The sequence below is a fragment of the Rhinolophus hipposideros genome (assembly GCF_964194185.1).
Source record: "Rhinolophus hipposideros genome assembly, chromosome: 23".
NCBI lineage: Eukaryota > Metazoa > Chordata > Mammalia > Chiroptera > Rhinolophidae > Rhinolophus > Rhinolophus hipposideros.
Genome location: NC_138069.1, coordinates 30,404,637 through 30,417,289, shown reverse-complemented (window position 1 = coordinate 30,417,289; position 12,653 = coordinate 30,404,637). Strand labels below are relative to the sequence as shown.

General features: G+C 37.6%; 1 protein-coding gene across 9 annotated transcripts in view; it reads left to right on the top strand.

Annotated features, from left to right (window-relative positions):
- The window catches only part of PWWP2A (PWWP domain containing 2A), a gene marked incomplete at its 5' end in the record, with an annotated part of 32,837 nt that extends 21,961 nt beyond the window's left edge, over positions 1–10,876 (top strand). The window contains 5 exons of one of the 9 annotated variants that reach the window (XR_013992437.1): positions 2,029–2,136; positions 2,873–3,020; positions 4,082–4,142; positions 6,093–6,212; positions 8,650–10,876. Coding sequence is in view for 4 of the 9 variants with exons in the window: in XM_081036267.1 (XP_080892393.1) it covers positions 4,082–4,142; positions 6,093–6,212; positions 8,650–8,731 (263 nt within the window). Of the gene's footprint in view, positions 1–2,028; positions 2,137–2,872; positions 3,046–4,081; positions 4,143–6,092; positions 6,213–8,649 lie in introns of those variants that run through there. The other 8 variants (XR_013992436.1, XR_013992438.1, XM_081036267.1 and 5 more) reach the window with 8 other exon arrangements.
- Positions 10,877–12,653: the final 1,777 nt, after the last annotated feature.

The window sequence follows — 12,653 nt, the reverse complement described above, 5'->3', positions numbered from 1 at the left end:
TGTGTCTCTATATGGGTTTTTAAAAAAGTTTTTAAAATATAGCTAACATATGTAATTTGATGGGAAAAGCTATAAATAGCAATTTTAGATTAGTTCTAAGTAGAATAGACAGGAATATAGATATGAAGGACTGCAGGCAAAGAATTTGGAACTATTACTAAAATCAACCTGCATTAGTGGGTCTGAGTTTTTAATTTTACATAATGAGATGACCCCTTTTTGAGCAAGTTGTACTTAATATTGTTTATATTGAAGAAAGATACACGTCAAATAGAATAACAATTGGGATTTGGAAATACCTTAGGAAATCTATAATTTGGATTTAAAATTAGCTTTCCCCTTTTAAATTGTAAATTTTTCTATGGTTTGTGCGGCCTTGTTCACTTTTGTTAAGTATGTATAGCAGAGAAGAGACTGGCAAATGTCTAGAAAAGTTGGTAATGTTTTGATTCAGGATATTGTTTTGATTTGGGCCCAGTGATACCCTCCAATTGGGAATATGCAGGGAGAATGAAGGCCTTATTTCTAAGTTGCGGCAAATTTAGGGTTTACTATAGGATTGTATGAAGATGGTTGTTGAAACAGTCTCATTGAAATGCCTGATATGAGCAATTCAGAAACAGAACAAGAGGCTAGTGCCATGCCTATTGCCAGGAGAAAATAAAACAAGCTGCATTAATTACTTTTACCTGGTTCTGACCTCGTTAATAGGCTCTTCATATTCTGTATTTACAGTTTGTATACATTTACTGTATTCATTCAACAGAGAGTGAATAGAATTGAAACATGAAAGCTTTAGCAATGTTATGCTATTACTGTGTTTCCCCAAAAATCAGACCTAGCCGGACCATCAGCTCTAATGCGCCTTTTGGAGCAAATATATATATTATACCGGGTCTTATAGTAAAATAAGACCAGGTCTTACATTAATTTTTGCTCCAAAAGGCGCATTAGAGCTGATGGTCCGGCTAGGTCTGATTTTCGGGGAAACACGGTATATTTTGAATAAAAGGATAGGAAGTTTAAAGTCATAGTGATATAGTCTATATATTTTTAGTTTTCCAGGATGTTTTGGTGTCTTTACCACGGATAGTTGACACTCTGATCAGAAGAGAAACAGTTCAACTTTTTTTTTAAAAATCTTTACTCGAGACAACATTTATAGATTCAAGGAATTTTCCCTCCCTTGTGATTTTAGGTGGAAATAATTTTCTCCTTGTCATATTAATAGAACGCCGTAATTTGTTGGGTCTTTTTTTTTTTTTTCTGTATTTTAAAAATTGTCATTAAATATGCCTAATATCAAATTTACCATTTTAACCATTTTTTAGAGTGCACAGTTCTACATTCACATTGTGTATTCATTACCACCATCCATCTGTAATTTGGCTTTTGATAGAAATCTTTTAAATTGGGGAATACCATTATTGTTCTACAAGTTGTTTAGAAATTAAGTCACAGGAGTATTTTTCTTGGTCAGGCATTGGCTTCCAGGATTCCTTCCTAATCTACCTACAGTCCTGCACAGTGCTAATGGTGCCCTCATTTTTAAGAACTGTAACTGCCTGCCTCTTGGTAAAATTTTTAGGTGAATTAGTGTAACTGCATTTACCCATTAAATACTCTTAAGAGTAGGTTTTAGCTTAAAACTCCCCTCTCATTGACAGAAACAATTGTTTTGGACAATTTTATGGATATGGAAACCATTAAAATTATGTTAGTCATAGAATTAGTTTTCAAAACTTAAATTACTTGTATACTGTCACACTTCTGCTATATTTTCAAATTTGTGTACTGTTTTTACACTTTTTATGTCACTACAATTAATGTAAACAAATGTGCCTTCACACACTTAGATAACTATTAAAATATAATTCTAAGATTGTCTTGTGTACTACCCTTTGGTAGGAAATACTGAGTTTTTATATTATGTCTTTAAATTCATCTTGGGATGAACTGAATAAAATTTTAATGCATCTAATTAATCTCTGATAAAACTAATTGCCAAACTTGAATTTTTTCTTATAGATTCCTGTTATTCTGGCACAAATTAAAGATTGGTTGCGGGGAGGTGTAAAAGGAAAAGAAGAAACTGTAGACTCAAAAATTATCAAGATTTATCAAAATAGTGAATTTGTGAGTCAAATTCTCATTTTCCAACTGAATAAATTAGATGTTTGTAGTTGACGTTGTCTAACGTACGGGCTTTCTTCTGTTGGACACTTGTTTGTAAAATAATTTTTTAAAACTTTGTTGTTGAAAACAGGCCAATTTAAAATACCATGTCTTAACACTTAGTTTAAGTATGAATTATTTTTCAGCCTTCCTTGTGTCATAGAATGTGACAGTACACCTTTTATTGCCTTGGAAATCTGAAAGTTAACCAGAAATTGATTTAAAACTTCTATTTTTTTCTTAGTATCCAGAAGGAAAATCAGATACTCTGTAACTAAAGAATTAAGTTTTCTCACACTAGAAAACTTGTAATTATAATGCAGATCAAATTTTATCAAGAATTTTTTAAAAAAGGTAAAAATTACGGTAATTTTGTAATTCTCAGTGTCTTCAGTTCTGTCCAACACAAAGATTTACTTAGAAGCTGTTGAAAAAGCTTAGAAGGAATATAATCCCCCCCCGTTATAAATCCCCCCCGTCCCTATAAAATGTAACAGTTTGTTTTTTGGCTTGGGGAGAGTGTTTTGTAGAGATGTGAGGATTGTCCTGTTCAGTGTAAAAGATATAAATTGGATAGTTGTGAGTATGTAACCTGCCAGTGATGCAGGGAGCAGGGGCATTCAGTAACCTTTTGGCACCAGTAGCGCTCCATCTCCGGCTTCTACTGAGCAAAGAATCATTCTCTTCCACTTTTCAGGTGCATGGTTGAAAGTACAGGCTCTTGAGCCAGATTTCCTAGATTCAGAGGCTGACTTGGATCTGTCCTGACAAGCTGTGTGATCTTAGGCAGGTTACTCAATGTCATCATCTGTGAAATGAGGAAAATAATAGCACTTCCTCATAAGGTAATTTCTCATTTAAATATTTAAAGCAATAAAGTGCCTGGCACAAGACTTATAAATATCATTATCATAGCCACCACTTTCCATGTATGGCATAGAAATTTCATTCTGGTATCTTTTGATATCTGTGCAATACACATTCGGTATAAATGAAAAAATGTTATAGCAATGTTATTCTTGCCTGAAAATTACAATAATCATCAGATGATGGTCCATAAATAACTAGAAGTAGGTATGAACTAGGCATTTGTGGAGAGCAGCTGGATTGGAGGTGAAGGTTGAACTGCATTAACATTTCAACTCTTGCCCCATTCATTTATGTATCACCTAAATTCTAGGAGTCTGTTACTCGCTGATTTCTGGTCTTCCCTTATGCCAAGTACAGGGCCTGACATGGCAGAAATAATAGTTTACTTGTGAATGAATGAGGAAGAGTGATTCTGGTCCAGCCATGATGTACTAACGACCAGTCAGTCACCAGTTCACAATTCCGACATCCCAAATCCTTTCAGACAGGCATGAGAAGTGTCTGAGCTGGTGGGGCGCAGTGGAGTGGAGGTCCTCTTAGGAGAGCTTTCCAAGTATTAGAACCACACAACGACACTTGTTAGCTTTTAAGTAGTGTCAAGTAGCTGACTTGCACAGATGCTGTGTTTCCCTGGGGCCCTGGCATTTTATTTCAATACTTTGCCAAATGGTGAGAAAGTGGACTTTAATTTGAACATTTTTTTATTGCTGTTGGTATGATTAAGTAGGAGACTGTTGCTCCTTTCAAGGAGGGAAATACTTCATATTCCAAGGCATTGATGTGTGTGCATTGTGGCCGTATTGCCCAGAAGGGCGTCATTTTTACCCATGGCTCACTTTTGAGATGCTGATTGCAAAGCTGAGATTTTCCCTCCAGTTTGGCTCTTAGCAGGGCATTGGCTGGGAGTGTCACAGCTTGGTGTGAGTTGGCCTAAAACCCTAGAAAAATAACTGGTTAGAAAAATAGTACTAAGGCTAGAAACCAGAATGTCTGTTGTAAAACAAGGTACTGTCTATGCTTTTTCCTGCTTGTCCAGGTTGCAGCATACTACATTGTAAAAAGAAAAAAGTTATATTGAGTACTCAGCAAGATAATAGGTACGTGTATATAATCTTCATTTTTTTTTTAAACCGGTATGAACATTTTTTTTAATTGGGGAATATTGGGGAGCAGTGTGCTTTTCCAGGACCCATCAGTTACGAGTTGTCCTTCAATATAGTTGTGGAGGGCGCAGCTTAGCTCCAAGTCCAGTCACCGTTTTCAATCTTAGTTGCAGGGGGCGCAGCTCACTATCCCATGTGGGAATTGAACTGGCAACCTTGTTGAGAGCTCACGCTCTAACCCACTGAGCCATCCGGCCGCCCCTCTGGAAGCTCAGCTCAGCGGCAGCTCGTCTTCAATCTAGTTGTGGAGGGCGCAGCTCACTGGCCCATGTGGGAATCGAACTGTCAACCTTGGTGTTATGAGCACTGCGCTCTAACCAACTGAGCCATCAGGCCACCCCGTATAATCTTAATTCTTTAGTTTTTCTGGGCTTTGCTTTAAGAGTGTGACCTCCTCTACTTTTTCATGTTCTCTGAAAGGGAGATTGAGTGTTTACTTACCTTGTTCTAATTTGCCCTCGTATGTCTGCTGCCTCTCAGGAATAGTTGCCATTGTTGCACATAAGCTTTCTCTTAATGGGCAAAATAAGTAATTTCCAATGAAATCGCTGCCTTTCACGAGCGTGTCCCTACATTTATGGCATCACCATCGGCTCCCCAGCTTTTTCTAATGGATTCTGTATATGTGGTCAATTTCAAAGAAAGATCTTGAGGCCCTAAAAGCATTGAGGGAGGGGAAGCTCATCTTAAACATTAACACAAAAGCCTCATGAGCCAAGTTCTGTGGCCCAGGGACTGGCATGTTAGTTAATATTTTACATGGTATTTCAGGGGCTGGAGGGGAACGCACAGGGAAAGATCATTCTTCGATGCAGCTTCTTGACTCTTGCCTAGAATTGGAAAGGAGATTCTTTAGAATGATTGTTGAAACCTTACAGGTTTTTCTTACAGAGGGAGAGGTTCAAAAGAAATTCTCTCCTGCAAATTCCTTTTCTTCTTGGTGATTGCTGTTGGGGTATAATAGTATGTTTAAGTTTTCCCGTGAACAAAAGGGTATATAACCTCATTTAAGAAAATTATTCTTTGCGTTAAAATTAAAAAGTATGTTTATAGATCAGGTGTATAAACTTTCTCCTTTTCAATGTCAGAAAAGCCTTTTTTTTGTCTTGATTATATGCTATTGCTTTTAGCATTTTAAAAAGAATTATTGTAAGGACTGAATATCATCTAAATCAGTGACCCTAGAGTTAACTACACTGATGTGATAAATTGTTTATTTGTACTTAAAGCAGGGAATTAAGCACACAAGCAAACACGTTTAAAATTAAGGCTTAAAGTAGCAGGCTTTTTTGAATTCTGCTTCGTATTTGTAGTCTGTTCTTAAAGCCTCACTGAGAAAGCTTATCTTGTCAGACTTATTCCAAGCAGGTACTAACTCATGCATTAACTGAATAGGTCCTGAATAGTATGCACAGGTGCTCTCTGGCCTTAGAGGAGAAAGGGATTCAGGCATGTTTGGTCTTTCTGCAAAACAGGGTCTGGTTAATGTAATACAGATAGGGATGATGACTTCAGCCCTTGTTGAATACTGAGATCAGGATTACTTCAATGCTAGGCTAGTGTTAGTCTAGCCATTTTTTTGTCAGGAACATCACATGTGAGTTAGCATTGGAGGGCAGCCTGAAGGCATTTTGCTGCTGAATTGACTTGGGCCAGAGAGTGCCCTCTCCTGGCCATGGCTGGTGTTTACACACCTCAAGTCTTCCTTTAGTTTAGTACTAAAGCTTCCTATTCTGTGAAGCCAGCAAGTTATCCAGACTAAATAAATTCATTAGGAAAATTCAATTGAATTTTGGTCTTATTTTTAAATTTTTTTTTGTAAAATGGATTGAAAAAACTCGAATGACTGCTCTATTTTTGTTAACTTGGTTTTTTCTACCATAGGTCTCAACAAATGGCAGCTATTACATCAGACAGTGACGAATCCTGCTGCTCCCTTACAGTGTCTGACAGACCACTGTGGATTCAGACTGGGAGCATTGAAGTTAACAGTGAAACGGGCAGGTCTGTCTGTGTTAAGCCCTGCCACAAAGTGAAGAGGGCATCATGTCATCACTTGGTCATTCCCAAAATAGATTAGGCTAGACGTCCAATAATCCATTAGTTCTTTTTCCTTCGTTTTCATTGACCTTGCTAGCTGCGTATATACCTCGTGTAGGTGATACTTTTAATGAGTGAAACTGATTTCTCATTTGATGTTACCTGCTGTGCCAAAAAGGTAGAGCCAGCCTCCTTTGAGCTTCCATGAGTTGAGAGGAATTTCTCCAATGGTGGTAGAAGTTGGGATTGCAGAATTATGTCAAATAGTACCTGAGCCTCCCTGGACAGTCAAATAGTGGATTTCTTTATCTTTTCACTATCTCAGTCTTTGTCACTTTTATATCCATACTTGAACTTCTTAGTTATTAATGTATACATAAGAATATATATTCATAATGAACATATATTCTTAATGAATTAACCTCAGAACCATTTGTCATTTACATAAGGCAAGTCAAAAACGAGGGTAGCAAAAGAGAATGCTGAAATGTAGTTGTAATTATTTAAGTACATTTATTAAAACCTCCTTGAATAATGCCTGAAAGGCTTATATTGGGCTCCTATACAACAGGAAACGTTTAGGGATTTCTGCTGCGCTGCTTTTGAATATGTGGTCTCTGCTCCCTTGAATGAAGGCTGTTGAACCCTCTGGTGTTAGCAGCTAGTGAAGAGCTGTAATTGGGCTGTGTCATTGTATGAGAGCTGTAATCTGCAAGCTGGGTCAGAATGGCATTTTGTATCAGAGGTTGAGGCTGGGATATTTTAGACTCTTACCTGTATGGGAGTGGTAGCTATCCTTATCATGATGATTTCTTGTGGGAATGGTGTTTTTAGTTTTCGGCACCTCATAGGAAAAGTAAGATCTGCTTCAATTGTTGACTTTCCTGCCAACTTGAATATGCCTCACTAAGGTTCAGGCTAAATGTTGAGAGTCATAAATAAAAGGAATGGAAATGTACATGGGATTGGCTAATTACTTTTTTCTCCATCAGTTTATAAAATGAAGAGTTCTGAGTCTAAATTTATTAGTATTAATGATATATCTCGGTTTTAGAAAAGAAAAACTTTTCTTAGCTGAATGTCGAATTTTAAAATGGTATTAATCATTCTGGTTCTTCTGAAGCAAAGGCTCCATTCACCTTCCACTCTGATGTGTGCAGTATTTATGGCTAGAAGTAATCTTTCATTGCTTGAGAAGAAACATGATAGAATGCCCTGTGAAATTTATTTTATAGGCCTTGATCTAGTAAGTGAAGCACGGCAACAGCTGGAAGTTAACATAAGATAGAGCTGTAGCAAAGAATGGGCAAGATGCCCACTTTGAAATGTTCGGAAGCTAAATATTGGGGAAAATGGGGGTTTTCTTTATTCTGTTTTGTATGCTATATTTGTTTTGTCTGTTATTCCACTGAAAATACCGTATCTTTGGTTGAAAAATACACTAGACCTAAAAAATCATTTTTTTTCTCCACTGATCACCTCTTTTGAAATTCAGGCTCCTACTGATACTTAGGTTCCCAGGTTTGAGAGGCAAAACCTAGCATTGTAGAGGGTTTCAATGGGGTTCTTACCACTTCCTTTTTTTTTTTTGGTTCTTACCACTTGGTATGAAAGGGAGGTCGGTATTGTTAGGCATTTTGGTCATGCTACTTGGCAGTAATTTGAAAAGCCTTGTTCCATATAAATGTTCTGCTCAGAGCCCTGCTTTTGCTGGAGGTCTGGTGCAGAGTGCCTGGTTTGCTGACGTAACAAGGGAGACTCTGGCCAGTCTAACCAGTGTATAGAAACTGTCTTCAAGCAGCAAAATGGTGCTCTTGACGCCTTCTCATGTGCTATGTCTACCTCTGGGGAGCCACCCGCCACCCTCTTTTTTTTTTTTTTTGCTCTTTGCGTATATGTAGACAGTATGATCTGCAACTGATTTTTTGTAGCCAGGTTTCGTATATAAATTTGCTTAAGCTTGTAGATAGCCTGTGCTAGAGGAAGGCTGCTGGTGCTTCATAGCAGTCCACTGCAGCTAAGCTGACTCGCAGTGTTTAGTATTGTTACCTGTGGAATGGCAGGACAAAGGACAAAGCTGAAATTCCCTTTATTAGGGAAATATTCATAAGTAAGCATTTTTAAAAATACACCCAAGTGCAGATTATGTAAAGATGACAACCATTTTATTTGTGTTCGAATTTGTCCAGATATACTTCAGAAATGGCATGAATGCTTCTGCTGGTTTACAGTGGCAATAAGTTGTGTTCTTCAAAAATATTGGTCAAGTTTAATTTTAAAAGAAAAAAATCAGGTGTGATCTCACAGTCTATATAGGGCTTAATTTAAACAACACGGACATCACTTTTCTCATATAATTACTTGTGTTTAACTGCATTTTCTTTTCTTTACTGTATTTCAGCACAAAGACATTAGCAAGGCTGCTGGTTCCATGGACCTGTAACCACAGTGACAGAGAGCAGCAGAGCATCAGGACTGAATGAAATTGGAGACTCAGATTTTTAAAGCTGTGCTAAGAAGTGAACGTTAAGGGCAGTGGTTAAAACCAAGTTTATACAGAGGCACTTGCAAACTGTGCTATAGTAAACCGAAGAAAAGGTAAAATATAAACTGTTGCAATAAATTATGCATGAGAGGAGGAGAAAAGTATGTCAAATACTATTCGCATACAGAGAACTCTTGAATTTCATGTATGAAAATCACTGTAACTTCTTTCGACCGTGAAGTTCTTAGCAGTACAGTTTGGACAAGCCTAGAAGGCATGGGATGATGGCAGAAATGTTGACTTATTTTTCATGTGAAAACTTTGTGCTTTCTCCGAGGTTTATGTTACTCAGTTCAGATATGAGCAAAGGTATTTCTAAAATGGCTCTCCTACTACAGATAAACTGCAGTTATCACAGATTTTCAGGCCAGCATTTCATCTTCAGGGTGCCAGTGGAAACGGCAGAAAAGATTTAACATCGTACTAAAAGGATGGCAAGGTACCCCACCCCACCAAGAAAATTTGGATTTTTAAAAAAAAATGAAGCAGGGCTGTATTATCTTGACTATACATTTGCTTGTTAGAACATATTAAGATGTATTTATTTGCCACCAGTATTTAACATTTTGTGCACATTTTCATAACATTCTTATCTTTCAAATTCTAACTCCGTGGATAGGTTAGTGTTGGTCTTGGAGTATACTCCAAGTATACCCTAAGAGCGAGTTCTTCATTCTACTGAGCTGGAAAGGCTTATTATTATTCCTATCCTTACTGATTTTATCTAGTTCAGAAAAGGTGACAGTGTCTGAATTTTGATGTGGACTTCTCTCCACGGGGAGCCCCTCCCTCCTGTTTAAGTGCAAGAAATTCTCACAGGTTTCAGGTGTACTTGACCCTGGGGAATGAGCAGCAGAAACAGACCCATAAATATGGCGTTGAACTTTTCATACATGGAGCATGAATTCTTATTAATGGAGAACGTAATGTTTTTCTTGTCTTTGGAATATACATATTTAAAAAAAATTTTTTTTTTAAATGAGTAGAGAACACATAAATGAGAAAACCAGATTGACTTGTTAGTACATTTTTAAGGCATTTTATATTTGATGGTGCCATACTTTTAATAATAAAACTGAAGTTTTTTAGTGGCAATACTGATTTTTTTAAACAAGATAATCCACATTGATTACTTAATATAAAAAAAGGAAAAAAAATGCCAGAAAAATTTCATTTGAAGCAACATAACAGATAACTGAGCATTTGGCTCAAGTGTTCAAACTTTTCATAATCTTAATTGTATAGGTATGGAATTACTTAATTGACCCCATACTCAGGATTAACAAAAGGTTCTGGTTGAGAGTTTTAGAACATTTAATATACCTGACTAGAATTTGTTTTACAACTCTAGAAGGAAAGGTAGGCCTGCTTCTGTGAGTTTAATGCAAATCCTAATTATACTGTAATTAAAATTTTGACTGCATTCTAAAATTGTCTTTTTGGAAAAGTATTTATCATGAAGTCATAAATGTGATCAAATCTGAAAAAGTCCACTCAGAACTGTTCCAGCAGGGAGTTCTAAAGAGTCCAGGTCCTTCTGCAGCACCCTGCTTTTTGGAGCTCTAGGGCATAGGCTTGGGTCCAGCCTGTTCTTTCGATGTATCACACCAGCACTACCTTTCAGACTCACTTCAAGAACCAGGTAACTCCCAAACCATGGTGGAATGTATAAGCAAGATTTCTAATGAAGCTTTAGAATTCCTGTTTGTACAGAGTGATGGAAATGATCAAGACATAATAGAGGCAAGAGAATTGAGAGAGATCAGGTTTTAAGTGTCTGTTTTGTTCTCATGACAAATTCTCAAAAGTGTTTTGTTGTAAACCTGATTTTCTTTAAAAAAAAAAAGAAACTTGGTAGTAATTTAAAATCTAGACACATACCATGCTATTTCACTTTCATTACTTTAGTTGCTTAATATTTAAGCTTTGCTTCATGCTACCTTTGTATTTCAAATCTTCAGAAGCCTATTTCATTTTGTAGACTTGAATGACAAAAATTGTTTCATTTAAAGTATGCTGAGACAAATGTTAAAGAATGTTGTGTAACATTATCCAATAAAGTCTCGATATTTTTAAAAATTTAGTTATTTAAAAACTGTTTATTTTTTTTTTTTTAAGGCGAACAGGACTTGATTGGGGAAACAGTGTGTATTTTCAGGACTTTTTTCCAAGTCAAGTTGTTGTCCTTTCAATCTTAGTTGTGGAGGGTGCCATTCAGCTTCAAGTTGTTGTCCTTTTAGTCTTAGTTGTGGAGGGCGCAGCTCAGCTCCAGGTCTAGTTGCCGTTGCTAGTTGCAGGGGGCACAGCCCACCATCCCTTGCGGGACTCGAGGAATAGAACTGGCAGCCTTGTGGTTGAGAGCCCACTGGCCCATGTGGGAATTGAACCGGCAGCCTTCGGAGTTAGGAGTATGGAGCTCTCACCGCCTGAGCCACCGGGCCAGCCCAAAACTGTTTACTTTTTAGGAGTTAAGTTTTAAAGGTTATTTTTTTTAACTATTAAAATTCAACCACGAGTTGTCCTTTAGGACAACTGTTTAAAGTAGCTGTTTAAAGTAGCATTGCTTCCTTAGGAGAAAAACCTGTAGGTTTTAATCACTGGAAGATTTTATGGAATTTTTTAATGACCAAGGATGGATGAATCATTAGGACTCTGTGTATAAACAGTACTATTTTCTGATGGAAAACAAACCCATCCTTCAGAGTTGTATGTAATTAAATGTCTACAGGTGGGTTTTATGTTTGTTTCAGTTTTAAGGAGTCCTGCCCTTAGGGTAAATGGCTGCTTCCTTAAAAGCCCAGCCTATCCAATGTGAAAGTGAGGTCAAGTGTTTGACCAGAAACACTCAGTTGTCAGGAAAAAATTAACCTCTTGAAACCTACCACAGTTGAGATTTTTTTAGGACTCACCCAGAAACTTAGGTCACTATATATTTTTTTCTTTCCATTTTTTGTAAACTAGCCCTTTATAAGGCTGCCTGTCATTTCAGAATATATGTGCGGTCTTTCATCGCAAACATTCCCCCATATCAGTTTATCTAAATGAGTGTAAAATGGAGGCCACTGGAATCTGGCTCTGGTAATATCTTTTTTCTCTCAAGTTTCCTAGAGGGAACTAGAGAGAACCAGGGAAAGTATACAAGTCCCATGCTCATTCTCTGGAAGGCTTACACGAGATCCTCTTCCCCCAGTACCATTTCTGATCGTGTTGTGTGCACTTACCAGTATGTTTAAAGACAACTCCTCCTACAAGATGAGGGAATGAGCGACGAAACCCACGGATGTGAGGAAACCTAAGTTCAGATTCATGCCCTGGGATCATGCACGGGCTACGTACTAGTACTGGCGATGTCACCAATACACACTAGATAAAAGGAAGCTGCCTGCCTGCTTGTATACCGACAGCTCATTTATCCTCTTTTCAAGTAATGATGCTGCTTTGAATAGAGCATGCTGTGTTTCTTGAGCGTACTTCTCTCTAGTGATGAGTGTCCTGCCAAACTTTTGCTTACAATGAAATTTTGTGGCCTAACAACTCCTTTGCTTTGATATCAGGAGGTAATGAACCTGGGATGAGAAAGAATACAACTGAAGAATACTGTGTCAGAGGAAGAAGAGCTGGCCACACAGTGGCTAGGTCACTGTCCTTAAGAATTACGGATACTTCGGTTAGTCCTCCCATCATTGCCTCCGGAGGCCCCCTGAGTAAAGGAACGTGAGTTGCTGGTATTAGAGGAAGATGCTTCTCTGCAAATAACTGCACTAGTCTAAGAGATATGGATTCTGATCTTGGTTGGCAGTGACCTTCCTGATAGAAAACTCGTGCAGTGGCTGCACTGGCCAAAATGGAGTGTGGAAAAG